Below are 19,469 nucleotides of genomic sequence, written 5' to 3'. Positions count from 1 at the left end.
AGCCACAGATCTTCCTTGAGATGGCTCTTAAAGGATAAAATGGACCTTAACCAGGCTTAATTTATCTTAGTCCATCAAGTACTTTTTTTTTCTGTTTAAAATAGCAATGAAAAAAAATTGCAATGAAAGCAAATAAAAAGAAAATTATTTTAAAAATTAAGTGTACTTTTAATTTTGTATTTTGTTTTACGCTTTTAAAAAAAATATGTTAGGCTGGAGCATTGTTACGTGGTTTGTTATTTCTATTTCTTCAGATTATGTCTTTCTCCCTATCAACCTATGACACCTGTAATTGATAATGAATTAAATCTTTAAGTGTATGTATGTATAAATAAAATATGCCTTTCATTTATAGAATCATGATCCAATAATGAAAAACTCTAAAAAAAATTGCTACAATACTGTTAGCACAGGAAGTAGATAATACAGCAGGATATGGAGAATGACACAACTTTTGCTTTAAAAACAGAAACACCAATACAGTAAATGTGATCATCTTTTAGGAGGGAGAGTTTCATGGAAGTAATCTTTCCATTTTTGTTAATCTCTAGAAGACTTTATATGTACACATACACACACAATCATACACACTGATACATATGCCATAAGCACATATGCAACTTTTGAGACAAACCTCAAGTAATTTTAAAAGACGATTAAAATAATAACAATAATGTTCCTTTTAGAATCACATTACATACCAGCTTCTCTTGCTTACCTGGTCTTTTGTGGATATAGTTTTACTGAAAGCATCAACAAGTTCATACCGCTGAAGTACCAGTAATAAGAACATGTTGGGATCCATTAAAGATGCACCAATCTGTAAAAGAAACCCAGTAACACATTTTTCATGTATTAAATGGAGAAACTTTTTGTCTGCAGAACTTTCAGGAAAATTATAAATTTATAAATAATGCAGCAGAACTTCCATTTCTATGCTATCAAATTTTAACAGAGTGAAAACTCAAAGAAATAAACTTAAAAAGATTAAGATGATTTCTAAATTTAGGTAGGATAAATTAAAGATCGTATGTTGGTTCTCATAGACTTATTTTCATTTTCTTCAGTCTCAGTTTAAACTTGCACATGAGTAATTAATGGTCTGTTCCACAATCTGACCCTTGTCTGGTTTTAACAACTGATACAATGACTCCTTCCACAGATGTAGTCAATTTGATTCCTATGCAGTCCATCAAGTGAGGTCCATATGTACTCACCTTTTATGTCTTTCAAAAAAAAGATATTTGCTATGAATAAATAACAAAGTTCAATCATTCTGTTTCCAGTTTCATTTCCATAACCATGTCTACACTTTGATTACCATTCCTTCTTCACTGTTTCCAACTTAAGCATTCTAGTCATCAATTACCATTAACGCATTTTGACTGTATATTTGGTCAATTTTGGACTCCAAAACTGTAAAAACTTTCAATTTCCTCTTCTTTGGCTTTAGCTGTATGACTGTATATCTGAATAATAGTTGTATTAACAGGTCTTCCTTGTATGCATATGGATAATAATTTAACACTCACAACATTGTATGTCAGGACAGAACTTGAAATTGTCTTTTTAACTATGATTACAATACTATTTTTCCTCTGTTTTTTCATTCTCACCAGAGTACATCAACTCATCCAAAGTGGCAAAAACTAATACATGTCTTTCTAATGCCTAGAATGTTGATATTTGTAAATTCCATTTAATTTTCACCACTTCTAGTTTTCTAATATTCATGGTTCACAGAATCCATGTTAAAATTATTAAAGGATGTTTGCCACTATTTTTCCTCATTTTGATTTGACTTCTAATCTGGGCTCTATCTCTAATACTACAACAGTTCTGTGTTCCTCTACTGTTCACAGAGTTTTCAGAAGCCTGCTTTTTTAAAATTTTTTTTTAATTTTTTATTCTTTCTTTGTGTGTACCGTCAAACTGGATCTGACAGGTACAGGAGGAGATTGTTCCTCCCTCTCCAGCAGAGCATCTGGTGGATTTGAACCATGTACCTCTGGGATTGCAGTACAGCTTCTGGCGACTAGGCCACCAGAGCTCACCAGAAGCCTGCTTTTTAAGAAGTAAATAGCCAATCCCGCTTTCCAGTCTGTCTTAATCTGGAAACTCTACTAAAACCTGTCTACCATGTGTGACCTTTGTGGCATATGACACACTAGTGGCATAGAATTTGGCATCACAGTAAAGCCATAAATGACCTCAGTACAGCACAATGACAGACAAGTGCTGTACCAATTGTTCTTCTTGTTGTTGTTATGTGCTGTCAAGTTGTCTGCAACTCTTAGTGACCCTATGTACAACAGTCCTGAAACCTGCTCTATCCTGTGTCAACTTTACTGTCTCTGACATACCTACCCTTATTACCTCAGTCACTGAATCAATCCAACTAATCAAGAGTCTTCCTCTCTTGTACAGTCTTTCTACCATTCCAAGCATGATGTCCCTCTCTAAGGTCTGGTCCCTCCTTGCAACATGCCCTAAATAGGTCAGACAAAGCCTCAGAATCTTTGCCTCCAAGGAGCAGCCTGGCTTCACCCTCTTTGTGATGAACCTGTTTGTCTTCTTAGCAGTTCATGGTATATTCAATACATTTCTCCGGCACCACAGCTCAAAGGCATCAATTCTCCTTCTATCATCCTTGGTCACTGACCAGCTCTCTGACACATAGCACAACTGTGAAGACTATGGCCTGGGTCAGGCGCACCTAAGTCTTCACACTGATGTCAATGCCATACCAATTAGAACAATAAATTCCCCTAGTACAATAAATTGACAAATTAGTGTTGTATCTCTACTAGCAAATCAAGCATACAAAAATCATATTACCAGATGCAACTGAAGCTGGAACAAATGTGGCACAATGTGCTCCTGGGAAGATATCAAAGTGTTTCAGCTGAGACTCATGGGTCATGTCTGGCATGCTGGTGTAAAATCCTAGATATGTATATTAAGGTCACATGGTATTCTCTGCTGAATTTATGAGTATACTTCTTCACCCAAGGCCCGATGGCTACAGGCCTGAGGAAGACCCTCAATCAGATGGACTGACACAGTGACTGCTGCAATGGGTTCTAGTGTGTCAGAAATTGTGAGAACAGCACAGGATAGGGCAGGGTTCAGATCTGTTGTTCATAAGGCTGCTATTAGTCGCACCTAATGACAACAACAAAAAACTTAAAAATAACTACAAACATTAATATAACTGGAAAGACATTTAAGAAGGAAGGTGATAACACAAATATAAAAAGTAATTTAAATACCTGAAGCATGATGATATCTTTATCATACATTTCTTCTCTGCACTTAACATCTTGGTAATAAAACACCTAAAAAATAAATAGGTAGAATAGATGCTAAAAGAATATTTTGTTTCAAGAAAAATTCTCAACAAAATCTGCTCTTTAATGTTAATGGATTTATTATTATTACAATAATGATTAAAGTCTGAACTTAGCTTAGTAGTCAGGAATTATACAGCCAACATAAAGGTACAAGATATCAACCTACGAGCTGCTCCCCAGGAGAAAGATGGGCAATCTCCTCCTGTGAGATTTACTGCCTCTAAAAATTCCCTGGAGGGTCAGCTATGTATCAGTTCCAACTCAATTGTATACAGCAACAACTAATGATCATAAATTATTTTTACAGAAGAATAGTAAGTATGTGTTTTGTGTATGTGTTAGCTCTGAAATGGAATCTTAAGTTATTTCTTTAAAATAAGCAAACAAACAAACAGAAAAGCTACCACAAAAACTTATTTTTTTACAACAATGAAAGATTTTTTTTCTAATAGAAAAGTGAACTGGGGTAGTAGGGAGGAAAATGTGCACAATGAATGAATGGAAATTCAAATTCTCTATAAACTTTTATTAAAATCTCAATAAAAAAAAGAAAGAAACATTTTTTTAAAATTGTTATTTGAACGAAAGTTTACAAAGAAACTGTGGTTTTTATTCACTTACTCATACAGCTTTCTTTCCCTTTGAATGCATAATATTTGTACTGTTGTGGATGTGGACTGTTAACTGTTAACTCCAATACACATGTCTGATCATCCATTCCTTCCAGAGTGACCTTTCTTTCACCTATTCCAAAGCAGTATTCATTCATTTTTATATACTGATCTTTTATCTTGACATTCTGATGGATTGGTCCACCGGGTCAAATAGTTTTCTTACTGAATCTCTGGGGTTTTCTACATTCACTATAACAGTATCTGCATATGAAGATAGTTTTACCTTCTTTTTGCCAGTTTGGATGCCTCTTATTTCCTTCTCTTGTCTTACTGTCCTAGCAAGGATTTCTAACATGGAATTGAATAGAAGCAGTGATAATGGGCAAACTTTAATCTCTTCCTCTGTGGATGAGCCTGGTTATTGGTTTAATGTATATGCTCTCAACTATGTTGAAGAAATTTCCCTCTATTTTTCTTTTGCTGAGTTGATTATTATTCTAATCGGAAAAGGGTGCTGGATTTTGCAAAAGTCTTTTTTCATCAATTGCAATGACTGTGCAGTTCTTGGTGGTCTTTTTTATTGATGTGGTAGATTACACTGATTGCTTTCCTTATGTTGAACCATCCTAGTATACTTGTTATGAATCCCACTCGGTTATGATGTATTAGTTTTTTGTGTACGTTTTATCAATCATTAAACTGAGGAGGACCTCATGCACTTACTGCAGAGGGTCAAGGACTGCAGCCTTCAATATGGACTGAGGCTCAATGTCAAGAAGACAAAAATTCTCACCACTGGACCAATCGGTAGCATCAGGATGGATGGCGAAGAGATTGAGATTGTTCACAGCTTCAGTTTGCTCGGCTCCACGGTCAACACTCTTGGCACCAGTAGCCAGGAAATCAAAAAACGTATTGCGATGGGAAAGTCTGCGGTTAGGACCTCTCTAAAGTACTCAAGAGCAGTGGTGTCTCTCTGGAGACTAAGGTGCACCTAATACAGGCCATGGTTTTTACAATCACTTGTTATGCATCAGAGAGTTGGACAATGACTAAGGAGGATAGAAGGACAATTGACGCCTTTGAGCTGTGGTGCTGGAGAAGAGTATTGAATGTTCCATGGACTGCCAGGAAAACAAACAGATGCATCCTAGAGAGGGTTTAACCAGGCTGCTCCTTGGAGGCAAGGATTCTGGGGCTTCGTCTGACATACTTTGGACATGTTGTAAGGAGAGACAGGTCTTTAGAGAGGGACATCATGCTGGGCAGAGTGGAGGGACAGCGCAGGAGGGGAAGACCCTCTATGAGGTGGATTGATTCAGTGACTGGGGTAATCAGGATGGGTGTGTCAGAGGCAATGAGATTTGCACAGGATAGAGCAAGGTTTAGGGCTGTTGTACATAGGGTCGCTATGAGTCGCAAACAACTCGACGGCACATAACAACAACAACAACAGTAGGACCACACCATGATCTCTATTTTATTTTTTTCCTTCTAATGTTTTTATTGGTTTGCAATCATTCAAATACATTGTGTTTCATAAAATCATTTACACTGTCTTTTGTTCATGTAAATTATTTTATACAATCACACAGTTTTTTATATAAATTATTATTAATCTATACCTATTATTACCTGACGTTTTCAAGTCCCCACTGAATCTTTCCTGTTTTTTAACTCCTTCATCTGCCCACTCACTAATCTCTACTATCCTAGTGATTATCCTTCTTCCCCTTACTCTGCCCCTTTCTCTCTTCCCTTCCCCTTTTGAGCATTCACCTGAGGAAATTAGAACTGATACACAAAAAGATACACCTGTGTTCAGAGCAGTGTTAATAAAAATGGCAAGGAAATGGAAATAACTCAAATTCCCATCAACAAAGGAATGGACTGAGAAACAGCACATTCATGCAACAGAATTCTATGTAGCAGTAAGGAACAATTTTATACAATACTATGCAACATGTGTGAGTCTAGAGAGCATTATTCTGTGTGAAATAACAGTCTATTAAGGACAAATATGGCAAATACTACAAAAACAGAAGGATAAATGAGCAAGATATGTATAAATGTGTTATTCTTTTTTATATGTTGTTGGAGAAAATGAGTAGAATTTTGTTAAGGACTTTTTTGCTATTGGTCTATATCTCTTTTCTTTTTTGGTGGTATCTTTACCTATCTTTTGTATCAGAGTTATACTTGCTTCATAAAATAAACTCTTTCTATAAGAAATCATTACAATCTGACATTGCTGAAAGAAGGAAGGTCAGATTTAAAGATATCTTCTGCCACTCTCCTTGTCACTAATATATAGTACTGTTTCTATCAGAGTGAGAACATGAGGGTTCAATAATACAAGCTCTTATTTAATACCTTGCCTAATTAGATGTTGTGATTATATTAGTTATAACTAGAAGATTTCATTAATTTCCTTCTTTTTCTATATCCTGAAATAATTTAAGTAGGATTGGTGACAGTTTTTCTCTAAATGTTTGGTAGAATTCACCTGTAAAGCCCTCCGGTCTGGGTAGCTTGGTGTGGTGTGATTTGGTGTTTTGTTTTTGTTTTTTTTTGGTTAGGACTTTTATTATGACCTGTTTAATTTCTTCTTTAGTGATGGGGCTGACATATCTATTCTTAAAAGTTTCTTTAAGATCAGAAGCCTCTACAACTTAAAAGCAAAGAAAAAAAAATTCATGTAATGTAATATACACGATTCTACACAATGTATATAAATTGTATATGCAAAACAATATAAAATCAAAATGAAGTGGAAAGAAAGAAAAAATAACTTTTAAGTTCATTAATCATTTTAAGAGGTTTGTAAGGATTAAAATGAGGAATTGTGACATAAATACACTTCACAGTAAAAAAAATATTTTAAGTCTAAATTAGTTATTTCTCTCAACATGTATAGTAAAAGAATTTCCTTCTAAGTTTAAAATATTTGTTTCATCAAAATGAATCAATTTTTATTATCAATCATAACACTATTTTTCTCTCACGTGGTAATTTTACAAGTCTTTGCTTCTCCACCTTTTAGGAAAGCATGTATCATTTGCTTTAAAATATATGACCTTCAATAGGACAGATGGTAAGAAGAAAAAATATACTCAATCTGGTAATTCTCAGAAAAGAGATAAGTTGATGGGAAAGTTCTGGTGGTACCAATGGATTTCACAGAGTCTAGGTATTCAAGTATCCTAGTTTCTTACAATTAAGACAGAATAAGGTGGAAAAAGAAATGCCTATCATTTCATTTTAAAGAGAATTAAAAAAAAGAAAATCTAGGGGCACAAAGTAAGATGTGTATACATATTTGTGTGTGTGTGTGTTTGTGAGTGTGTGGCTCTGGTGGTCCAGTGGTAAGAAACTGTGCTGCCAATCCAATTTTATGTGGTCTGAATCTATCAGCTGCTCAATTGGGAAAAAATAGGCAATCTCCTCTTGTGTAATTTATTGCCTCTGAAACCATGTTGGAGGGTCAGCTCTGAGCTGCTTCTGATACAACACGTAACAAAAATAATAATAATAATAATATACACAAACACACGTATACACACTCTCATATACAGAGAATACATACATTCATGAATGTAAATATTATACCTTGCCATACCTGGCTAATAAGAGACAGCCCATTTCTTCGCCACATTTCAGCAACAACCTGGGCAACCAATACAAGACAACGCAAAGGATATTCTACTAAGACCTCTACTTGAAAGTCCTCCTGAAAAAGAGAGAGGTCTATTTCATTATTTCTCACAAGGGTAAGGCATATCTAAAACTTACAGTATTACATATTCCTTAGTTATTTTTTGTTAATTAGGTTTTCTTTATATTGTATAGAGAGAGTGCTTTGAGTTGAGGTCAACTCAATAGCACATAACAATAGATGATCTCTAAATTCTGTCATATAAATTTTTATAAATAATGAGAATTACTCAAGTGAGTTTCAAAATATTCTGTTTCTCCCTTCCCATAAACCAAGAAGTGTCCAGATAAACAAACACTTTATTAATAGTTACTTACAAAAGGCACAAATTCTTGAAGTCTTGAAATAGCGCCTAACCTGCTTAAACGAACATGAAGACCTAAAGATTACATAAAAAAAAAGAAATTAACGCTAGCCAATATGTTTCCAAGTTACATCATCAGGTTAGGAAATCTGTGTGAGTTAAAGTATGTTTATCGTGTTTAGAAATGACATCCTAGAATGCCAACTCTTAACTTCTTTTTAAAAATCACCAATATTATTAATATATTAAAATTCCATTTTGGGTAAAGTGATACATTATGTTGTTGTTGTTGTTGTTGTTGTTGTTGTTGTTATGTGCCGTCGAGTCGTTTGCGACTCATAGTGACCCTATGCACAAGAGCCCTAAACCGTGCTCTATCCTGTGCCAATCTCATCGCCTCTGACACACCTATCCCGATTACCCCAGTCACTGAGTCAGTCCACCTCATAGAGGGTCTTCCCCTCCTGCGCTGTCCCTCCACCCTCCCAAGCATGATGTCCCTCTCCAAGGACCTGGCTCTCCTTGCAACAAGTCCACAGTATGTCAGATGAAGCCCCAGAATCCTTGCCTCCAAGGAGTAGCCTGGTTTAACCCTCTCTTGGATGGATCTTTTTGTTTTCTTGGCAGTCCATAGAACATTCAATACTCTTCTCCAGCACCACAGCTCAAAGGCGTTAATTCTCCTTCTATCCTCCCTAGTCATTGTCCCACTCTCTGATGCATAACATTATACATTACATAAAAATTATATGCTGCCTCTCAAAATGTTACTATCTTGATGTTAACCAATATAAAAAGAAATTAAATTACAAACAGTCCTTTTTATAAAAATAGAAATGATGTAAAATGACATGTCAAGAATGAAGTAAAATGTCTTTAATATGTTACTTAAAAATAGACTGATCACTGTTTCTGTACATAAAAGTTCAATTATTCAAAACAAGTTAAGAAAGATGTAATCTGCCAAACAGCAGATACTCAATCACTGAAATAGAGACTATATTCAGTATCATTATTATAATCGAGAAGATGCAAATAAAAGGAAAATGATCTTTTACTAAAGAAATAATGACACACATTAGTGATTTTATTTTACTAGCAAAAAAGTGAAATAAAGTAAAACTTCACCCTCATACTGATGATGAGTGCAGACATAAAGATACTAGCATTTAAATATATTGGTAGTGGGAATATAAAATGGAACCAACATTATGGAAAACAGATTGCCGACTTAAAAAAAAAAAAAAGTTAAACATTCATATACAATGTGACCTGCTCTTTCTTCTCCCAGATATTTTCCCAAGTGAAATGAAAACATATGATCACAAAAAAATTAGAAACACTTTTCTTGAATATTAATATTAGATTAATAATCAAAAATAGGATAACTCTCAAAAAGTATCAAGTAATGGAAAAGAATTTGTTTTCTCTTTGTACAATATCTTATTACTCATATAAAAATATGAAAGAGCAATCAATTTACCTTCATAATATATAATAAATATATGTATATATATACATATATATGTATATGAGAGTGTGTGTGTGTGTGTGTGTGTGTGTTAATAAGGAGTGGCGTCCAATTCCAAAATAACAAAATAACATGCCTCCAGAAACTCTATATATTTTGATAAATTGTTGATAGTTGCAGAGGGGCTTCAGGTCTTTTGTTCACAGGGTCACTATGAGTTATGGTCAACTTAGGTAATCAACAACAACAACATTATACACACACGCACACACAGAGAAAGCATTGTTGGTATATATACATCAATCAGTCTGCTACTCAAATGGCTGGAGGTTTAAACCCACCTGTCATTCCATGAAAAAAAGAAGGGACAATCTTCTCCTACAAAGATTTAAGCCTTAGAAATCTGATGGAAGATCATTATAATTTGGAACCAATTTGACAGCAGTTGATTTATTTATTTATTCACATTTCAAGTAAAACTCATCTATTATGACAACAATAAAATTAGTAGATGCTTGGACTGTGAAAGTGAGATGGAAAAGTGAATGCAAATGGGGTAACAAGCATTATTTTGAGATGATGGAGAAATGCAGTATTTTGATGGGAGTTACTGGTCATACTGATATACATGTTTGTCACACTCAAAGAAGTGCACATTTAAAACACATCCAACTAACTGACAAATGAAGATATTTATTTAAATGGCAATGCAAATCAAAGAATGATTAAGGAAAATCTATAATATTTTTCTTTTAGTGGTAGGAAGAACAATGTATTGAAAATACATTAGTGAAATCAGGCAGAGAGAACCATTAAAAGTCAACCACAACATAGTTATTATATTTTCTGGGAACATAAATTAGCTACCAAAGAAGTCCTTAAGTATATTTATTAGATGATACAGCAATAAACAACACATTTATTAGATGATACAGCAATAAACTAATTTCTACACTGATGTTCTGTGGACAATTCCTTGAAGGCCAGTGAAAGCTCTTTATTATAGGTGTTTGACGTAAGAATGCATGTACACACTGGGCAGGGAATAAAGCCAGAGTAATTTTATACTTTGAATATATAGAAAAGAAAGCTAATAAAATCATGCAAAACAAAGGATTTACCAGCCAGTGTTCTGGACAGCGGTAGATGTATGCTTACAAGATCCTCAGATACTCTGTAAGATTTAGTTCTCAAAGTATGACCGCACATTTGTACTATGGTTCTGCCACTAGACATGAAATTTGTACTGCACCGCATCACAGCTTTGTGACATTCTTTATACGCCACTAGTAAGAGTTCCTCCTAAAAGGAAAATGAAAATACAGTTGGTAAGTTACCTACTTAGCATTCATCATTCAATAAATGCTTACTAAATATGAGCACAAAACTATGCTTGAGTAGGAACACACACACATACAGGATCAAAAAAGAATTATGTAAATGGTATAGGTAGCTATGGTGGTAAGGAATTGCACTGACAATGTAAAAGTAAGCAGCTCAAATCTACCAGTGGCTCTGCGGGGAAAAGATGGGCAATCTCCTCTTGTGCTATTTACTGCCTCTGAGAACCCACTGAAGGGTCAGCTGTGAGATGGTTCTGACTTGACAGTATACAACAACAAAAACAATTACTCAAACATAACTAAAAAAAAGGAATCACAAATAGTTGGGAAGACATTAATTGCAAAATAACTTTTGAGTGAGGCTTAAAATAACAAGTTGACTTTAAGTATGAGGAGTGAAGTTGTTATTCTAAGCAGAAAGACAGAATAAACAGAGATATCAACATGGGAAACTTCAATTCCTGTTCAGGTAGTTTATTATCAGGGTTTCTTCCCCCCCCCAAAAAAAAAAATTATGTGGGTTTGCTTATGAAGTTCGTATATATTGTGTTTCACACTATTCTTTATTCACATTATGTTTCATACAGTAATTTCCATGCATTATGTTATATAAAATTAATCACCATTGGACTTTGCCCATCATTCCCTGTCTTTTCAGGTCCCCACCTGATCCTTCGGTGTGACATCACAGGGTTGCACAATTTGGTAGATGGAGGGAGTGAAGGAACTTGGTTTCTTAAGCTGTAATCTTTGCAATAGCAGATCACCAAGTCTTTTCTCCCGTGGAGTTGTTGGCTGAGTTCGAATCACTTACTTTTCACTTAAGAGCTGAAAGGTTACCTGTTGCACCACCAAGGTTCCTTTTGAGTAGAAACAGTTGGCAATTAAACTAAAAATATGGCTTGAGATTAGTATGTGAATACACTGAAAGCATAAGAAGAGTAATAAGGTAGTCAATGTACTGCTTTAAGAAGAATTAGTGGATGTTAGTAAAGATGATAGATTAGAAAAAGAAAAGTTAGTAGATAAGGACACTAACAGGAAGATTTCTACAAAGTCTCGCTATAACAGTGATATAGATTTGAACTAGGTCAGAGCAGTGAGGACAGAAAAGAATGAAACGATAGAAAACAAGTCAAGATTATAAAATAAATTCAAAGCATAAGGAAGGAACAAACCTATCTGAGTATGGACAGAAGAAAGAACAGTCAATGGTAGATCTCTAAGACATTGTTGGTCATAACTTTATAAGAAAAAGGAACTGTGAGATCAAAGAAATTTGAGGTTTATCCATTTTAGAAATTATAAGAGTTTGAGAAATTAGTGATTTGAAAATTTCTATTTCATTTTGTTCAACCTAGCAATCCAGTCTTATTTATTCTCTATCAAAACATCAAAGGAATAAGAAAAGAGAAAATAGAAATTGGAAGGATATGAAAAATCAACCTGAAGTTAGTACTTACTTTAGCAAGATGTCTGACACATAAGTGATATTACAGCTTGTAAGAGTTGTCCTATATGCTTTTAATTAAACCATAGAAATAAAATATCAACAAAAAAGAAAATATTGAGGAATGTTTCCACTTATCATTTGGCAAGCAGGCTAAAATGAAAGAAAGGTATTCATTGATTGAAAAGAATAATCACTAATAGAATAAAAAAATTGTGAAATTTCAGGGAGGTGAAAATTAGGCAAAAATTTCAAGAATATTAGTATTAAAGCACTCAAAAGAATACACATTATGGACAAGTAAAAGAAAATATCCACTAAGTTCAATGCTGTCCAGCTGATACTGACTCACAGTAAACTTCCATCAGGTTTCTGAGGGTATAAATTTTTACTACGCATCTTTTTCCTGTGGAGTGGCCAGTGGGTTAGAATCACTGAACTTTAGGCTATCAGCCTGTTAAGTTATGTACTATGCCATGGATCCTTTACAAGGAAGACAAGTACTTAGAAAAGACATCTAAATTTAGTTAACAATTATTGAAGATTCTTCTAAAAGCAGGTCTGTCAAGTGGTCAAGATAGAAGGTAGACTACAGAGCTGGTCAGATCTAGAGTGAAGAGAGCAAATGTAGATAACTTCAGAAAGTTTCCAACAATTGCAAATACTCTCCATAAGCAAGAAGGAAACCAAATGTGTTCTACGTAGCTGCTAGACTAGATTTACTATAATTACTATTCTAAAAAGCTACTGTACTAGACTAAAGTCTATTGAGTCCATAAGTATTACTTCTACTCCAAATCTGTGACCAATTACTAGTGGTAGAACAGAAGAGAGGTAGTCATAGTTCACAAAAATAGTAACAACATGTATGAGAACTTTTATTATTGTTGATTTTTAAGAAGAGGTAAAAGAATGAAAGAGGAGGAAATATGACAAGAGATAATTGAGAAAATAAGTTCCAGGAAGAATATTGTTGTTATGTGCCATTGAGTCCCTTGCGACTCATAGTGACCCTATGTACAATAGCCCTAAATCCTCCTCTATGCTGTGGCATATTAATTGTCTCTACTACACAGACGCCTACCACCACAGTGACTGAATCAATCCATTGACGGTCTTCCTCTCTTGCGCTCCCAAGGATGACATCCTCTCCAAGGACTTGCAACAAGTCCTCCTTGCAACATGTCCAAAGTATGTCAGATGAAGCCTCAGAATCCTTGCCTCCAAGGAGCAACCTGGTCTCACTATCTCTAGGATGAACCTGTTTATTCTCACAGCAGTCCAAGGTATATTCAATACTCTTCTCCAACACCATAGATCAAAGGCATCAATTCTCCTTCTATCATCCCTAGTCATTGTCCACCTTTCTGACACATAGCAAGTAATTGCAGACTATGGCCTGGATCCGGCGTACCTTACTCTCCAGACTGACACTGTTACTCTTTTAGGAAGAATATAGGTTGAGATAAAGAGCCTATATAAACCCATTAGTTTTAAAGAGACAGAAATGAAGAGACCAGTAAAACATTTACAGAGGAATAAAGTTTGTGAACAAACTGTGGTGACAGGTACGAGGAGAAAATGAAAGAATTTTACTGTGATATTGTCAATTTTCTCAAAAAAACAAAAAAAGAGGTAGTTTTCTCTAAAGGAGAAAGTTCTGGTAGCCTAGGGAAAGGAGCTGTGCTTCCATGCCAAAGGCATGTCGTTTAAATCCACAAGCTGCTCAGTGGGAGAAAAATGGGCAATCTCCTCCCAGGAATTTACAACCTCTGAGAATCTGTTGGGGGCTGGATGACTAGTACATAAAAAATCAACTTTAGGGGAGCTCTGGTGGCCTTGTGGCAAGAAGCTGCACTGCAATCCCAGAGACGCACGGTTTGAATCCACCAGATGCTCTGCCAGGGAAGGAAGGACAATCTCCTCCTGTACCAGTCAGATCTGATTTGATGGCACACGCACAAACACAAATAATAATAAAAAAAAAAATTTAAAAAAAAATCAACTTTAAAGGACTTCTGAAGTAGGAATGTCTACTTAAAGGGGTTATTAGAAATGTTGGAAATACACTAATTCCATGTTTTGAAATTAAGTTTTCTAAATGACTTAACACCAGCTGCTCGGAAAGTAAAAGGATGCGCAATCTCCTCCCATTCAATTAACAGCCTCTGAAAACCCACTGGAGGGACAGCTATTGGTTGGTTTCGATTCTACAGTAGTATACAACATCAACAACACATATAACAAAACCCTTCATTCTTAGAATACTTAAAAGTCTATGTGGTCCTATTTATCATATAACTAATAGTCATTCCTATGGAAATAAAGATACACATACAAATTTAAGTCTTTGCAATTGTTTGCTGTTCATCAGAGAGCTGGAGAATGACTAGGAATGATAGAGAATTGATGCCTTTGAGCTGTGGTACTGGAAAAGAGTGTTGAATGCCAGGAGAACAAACAAGTTTGTCTGAGAGAGGGTGAAGCCAGGCTGCTCTTTAGAGGCAAGGATTGTGAGGCTTCATCTGACATACTTTGGGCATGTTGCAAGGAGGGACCAGTCCTTGGAGAGGGACTTTATGCTTGGAAGGGTGGAGGGACGGAGAAAGAGACAGACTATCGATGAGATGGATTGATGCAGTGTCTGGGGTAATGAGGGGTGGTGTGTCAGAAACAGTCAAGATGGCACAGGATAGAGCAGCTTTCAGGGCTGTTGTACATGGAGTCACTATGAGTTGCAAGTGACTCAACGGCACATAACAACAATATACACATTTAAATTCTGCAAGTGCTATTTACACACACTTAAATCCTGCAACTGCTATTTACAAGTGTTCTGGTGAAGTAATTATTAAAACATTCATTGGCTAAATTAAACATAAGCAGTTTGACCTTATTATTTATTTCACAGAAGAAAGATGTGGCAGTCTGCTTTCAAGAAGTCTGCAAGTTCCACTCTATCCTAGTGGGTCACTGAGTCAGAATTAACTTGACAAACAATGGGGTTTTGTTTATTGCTCCTCCCAAAGACAGACAAAACTATAAAGTATATTTTCTTTTTTGGTGAGAAAAATTTGTATTTAGAATTAGCCATTTGGACTCAGTTTGGATGATCCCAATTTTGTTGGCAACATCCAAAGGATCATAGTCAGGGCAGAGTCGAACATAGGCTTTCTTGTCTTCATCAGGTCTAATCAAAGTGTTGACCTTAACCACATCAATGTTATAGAGCTTCTTTACAGCTTGTTTAATGCTTGTTGGCCTTGACATCCACAATGAACACAAGTGTGTTGTTATCATCTATCTTCTTCATAGCTGACTCAGTGGTCAGGGGAAATTTGATGATGGCATAGTGGTCAAGCTTGTTTCTCCTGGGGGTGCTCTTCCAAGGGTATTTGGGCTGCCTTTGGAGTCTCAGCATCTTAGGTCACCAGAAGGTGGGTGACGTGCGGATCCTTTTTTTTTCTGTGGCTGTGGATGCCCTTCAGGACTGCCTTCTTGGCCTTTAATGCCTTTGCTTTAGCTTCAGTTTTGGGAAGAGCAGTGGCTCCCTTCTTCACTTTCACCGCCATCTTCGTAGAAAAAGCTAAAGTATACTTTCTAATCAAAGTATGAAAAGACTACATTTTCCTTTTAAATAAAAGATACAAATATGCAAAAAAAAGCTAATCAAGGAAATGAAAATGTAAATTCTAATATTAAAATCTATTGATGACAACCACTATGCAAGACAGTCTGGAGCTTTCACAAAGAGTTAGAAATAAAAATACCATTTGACCCAGTAATTCCACTACTGAAAATATACCCCAAAGAAACCAGAACTGCAACTCAAACTGATATATGCACATTCATGTTTATTGTTGAGTTAATTCATAATAGCAAAGAGACAGAAGCAATCCACTTACCCATTAACAAACTAATGGATAGAGAAACTATGGTACATTCACAGACTGGAATATTATTCAGCACAGAAAGACAATGAACTCATAAAACACTACACAAAAAGACAGACACTGCATAACACTGCTGTTATAAAATATTTCTAACAAGGGGTTTTGTGGAGAGAATAGGAAGACTAAATAAATAATGAATACTGCTTTAGAAGAGAAAAGGGAGCTGTCTGAAAGGAATATATGATTTGGCATCATATATATATGACAACAATCTGGAACAATAGGTAAATTGCAAAGAGGACTAGGGGAGGGAAAGAAAAAGTACAATATGAATGAATAAAAACTAAAACACAGAGATATACACAAACTACTGACATACTTATTGTTGTTTGGTGCTGTCAAGTCAAGGACCACTGTTAGTGACCTGATGAACAATAGATCTGAACCCTTTCCTATTCTGTGCCATCCTCATCCTTTGCCAATCCTCTACCTTTCCAAGAACCATGTCCCTCTCCAAGGAATAGCTCCTCCTTAGTATGAAGTATGTGAGGCAAAGTCTCATCTTTGCCTCCAAAGAGCATTCTGGCTTTACCTTCTTCAAGACATATTTGTTTGTTCTTTTGGTAGTCCATGGGATGTTCAGTGCTCTTCTCCAGCACTAGAGTTTAAAAGCATCAATTCTTCTGTCATCCTTAATCACTGTCCAGCTCTCATGCATACCAAAGTGATCAGAAAACCCATGGACTCAATCAGATGCACCCTACTCCTTATATCAATATTATTACTCCTCAATAATTTGGAGAGACCCTAACTGCAGACTTTTCTAGTGCAATACATCTCCTGGTTTTCCGAATGCTGGTACCAAGGGTGTTAATTGTAGATCCAAGTAAGATTAAGTTGTTGACAGTTTCAGTCTTTTCCCCACTTATCATTACTTTGCGTATTGGTCCAGCATTAAGAATCTTTGTTTTCTTGACATTGAGATGCAATCCATAGTTAAGGATGTATTCCTTGATCCTCCCATTAATTTAAGGTTAATTTAACTAATCTAATTCATTTAAGCCTATATTCCTTGATCTTCTAACTGATGTAGTTAAAAAGCATTAATTAATTATCTTGCTAGATCCTTTTAGCAAATTTTACTTACATCACAAGCACACCACTCTTGGAACATGAGTAAAATATTCTTTAATTGCATCTGTATGGTAATGGCAGCCTCCCAGTCAGGATCCACTTCAATGTGTTGTCCAACCTGTCTTCTGATTTCTTCCATTCCCTGCAAAGAAAGATTAGTCAGTATATACTTTCATAGGCTCTCTCTCTCTTTGCTCCTATATTGAAAAATACCAAATTGTCAGGATTCATACACATATATAAGTAGCATTTTAGCATGGTTGTTATACTAAAATGTGGGAGTTCAAATCCAGCTTTGCCACTTTCTAGTTGTGAAACCCTGTAAATTATTTTTAAGTGTCAATTTTGCCTTTTATGTAAAATAGGAAAAGTAATAGTAACTAGTCTAGAAGATCACTGTAAATCAAGGAATAATCCATGTAAAGTGCTTACTATACTATTTACTGCATGGCATGCACTGAATAAGTATTAATAGTAGCAATAGCAGTGAACTAAAATACAAAGAAAAAAATCTATTAAAACAGACACAGTAAAGCAGTGTTTAAATATTATTTTTATTTTGTTAGATATTCTCTCTTGTAATGCAATTATGATTGTAGCTAAACTGTGATGCTGAAAGACACACAAGAAAATCACAGTTTGCAAAACAAGAAAATAAAGGGTTAAATTTGCTTCAATTAATGTCTCTTACTAATGTATAGAAAGGAAGCTGTGGTGGCATAACTCAGAAAGAGTCATAATGCTGCCTCTATGGTGGTTCAAATCTACCAGCTGATCCAAGGGAGAAAAAAAGACAGCAGTCTCCCTCGTGATTTACACTCTCAGCTATAAGTCAGTTCAAATTTAATAGCAATGAGAGAAAATGTACACAGAAATAAGCATGGGGGGACTGTATAACAATGAAAGAATTTTTTTTTTTTTTTACTTTTCAAAGAGAAAAGCAAACTGGGGGCAAGGGTGGGCAGGGTGTAAAGTGTGCAATGAATGGATAGAAATCCAAAGTCTCTGTTAACTTTCATTAAAAAGAAAACCAAAACAAAATAAAAACCAAAACCCAACAATGGCACTATGCAGTGTTTGTCCTTTTGTGACTGTGATATTTTACTCAGCATAATGTCCTCCAGGGTCACCCATTTTGTATAATATTTCATGAGTTCCAAGTTTTTCAATGCAGTGTAGTATTCCATTGTGTGAATACACCACAGTTTCTCTATCCATTTGTTTGTTGATGGGCACTTAGGTTGTTTCCAACTCTTTGCTATTGTGAACAAAGCTGCGATAAACATGGGTGCGCATATATCTGCTTGGGTGGTTGTTATGGTTTCTTTTGGGTATATTCCCAGTAGTGGAATTGCTGGGTCAAATGATATTTCTATTTGCAACATTTTGAGAAACTGCCACATTGCCTTCCATAGTAGTGGCTTATTATATTTTATACTCCCACCAATAGTGAATAAGGGTTCCAGTTTCTCCACAACCTCACCAGGATTTGTTGTTTGCTATTAAATTAAATTTTGCTATTGTTACTTGTGTGAGATGGTATCTCATAGTTGTTTTGATTTGTATCTCTCTTACAGCTAGGGATTTTGGACATTTCTTTATGTGCTTGTTGGCCCTCTGATTGTCTTCTTTGGTGAAGTGTCTGTTCATATCCTGTGCCCAATTTTCAATTGGGTTGTTAAACTTTATCTTGTTGTGGTGCTCAAGTATTTTATAAATTCTAGATATAAGTCCCTTATCTAACATAACATTACCAAATATTTTTTCCCAGTCTGTGGCTTCCCTTTATACCCTGTTGGAGAAGTTTTTGGATGTGCATAGGGATTTGATTCTTAGAAGGTCCCATTCATCTATTTTGTCCTCTCCTGCATAGTGCCACTGTTGTAAAACACGACTGACATCGGAGTTGGGGGAGACTGAGAAAGATGAGATAAATTATGTATACTGCATTGAAACAGATGAGGGAGATAACTGTTTAAAAGGAATATGTGATTAGGTATTACTGTCATGACAGGAGTCCAGAACAAAGGCTGCATAGTGGAATGGGCCTGGGGGTAGGGATTGTATAACAATGGGGGAACTTTTCTTTTACTTTTCAAAGAGAAGAATGTACTGGGGGAGGGGTGGGCAGGGAGAAAAGTACAACAATGAATGAATGAAAATCCAAAGTCTCTGTAAACTTTCATTAAAAT

The 19,469-nt window shown here is 35.5% G+C and overlaps 1 protein-coding gene across 1 annotated transcript in view; it reads right to left on the bottom strand.

Moving 5' to 3' along the window:
• Positions 1–19,469, bottom strand: part of LOC102864537 (E3 ubiquitin-protein ligase UBR1-like) — a 215,554-nt gene that overhangs the window by 116,319 nt on the left and 79,766 nt on the right. The window contains 6 exon segments of the mRNA XM_006883213.1: positions 719–820; positions 3,273–3,338; positions 7,587–7,697; positions 8,000–8,061; positions 10,579–10,759; positions 17,291–17,419. Coding sequence (XP_006883275.1) covers positions 719–820; positions 3,273–3,338; positions 7,587–7,697; positions 8,000–8,061; positions 10,579–10,759; positions 17,291–17,419 — 651 coding nt within the window.

This window comes from Elephantulus edwardii, unplaced genomic scaffold (genome assembly GCF_000299155.1).
Source record: "Elephantulus edwardii isolate Elephantulus edwardi_28Jun2011 unplaced genomic scaffold, EleEdw1.0 scaffold00026, whole genome shotgun sequence".
Taxonomy (NCBI): domain Eukaryota; kingdom Metazoa; phylum Chordata; class Mammalia; order Macroscelidea; family Macroscelididae; genus Elephantulus; species Elephantulus edwardii.
This window is presented reverse-complemented; position numbering and strand designations above follow the sequence as displayed.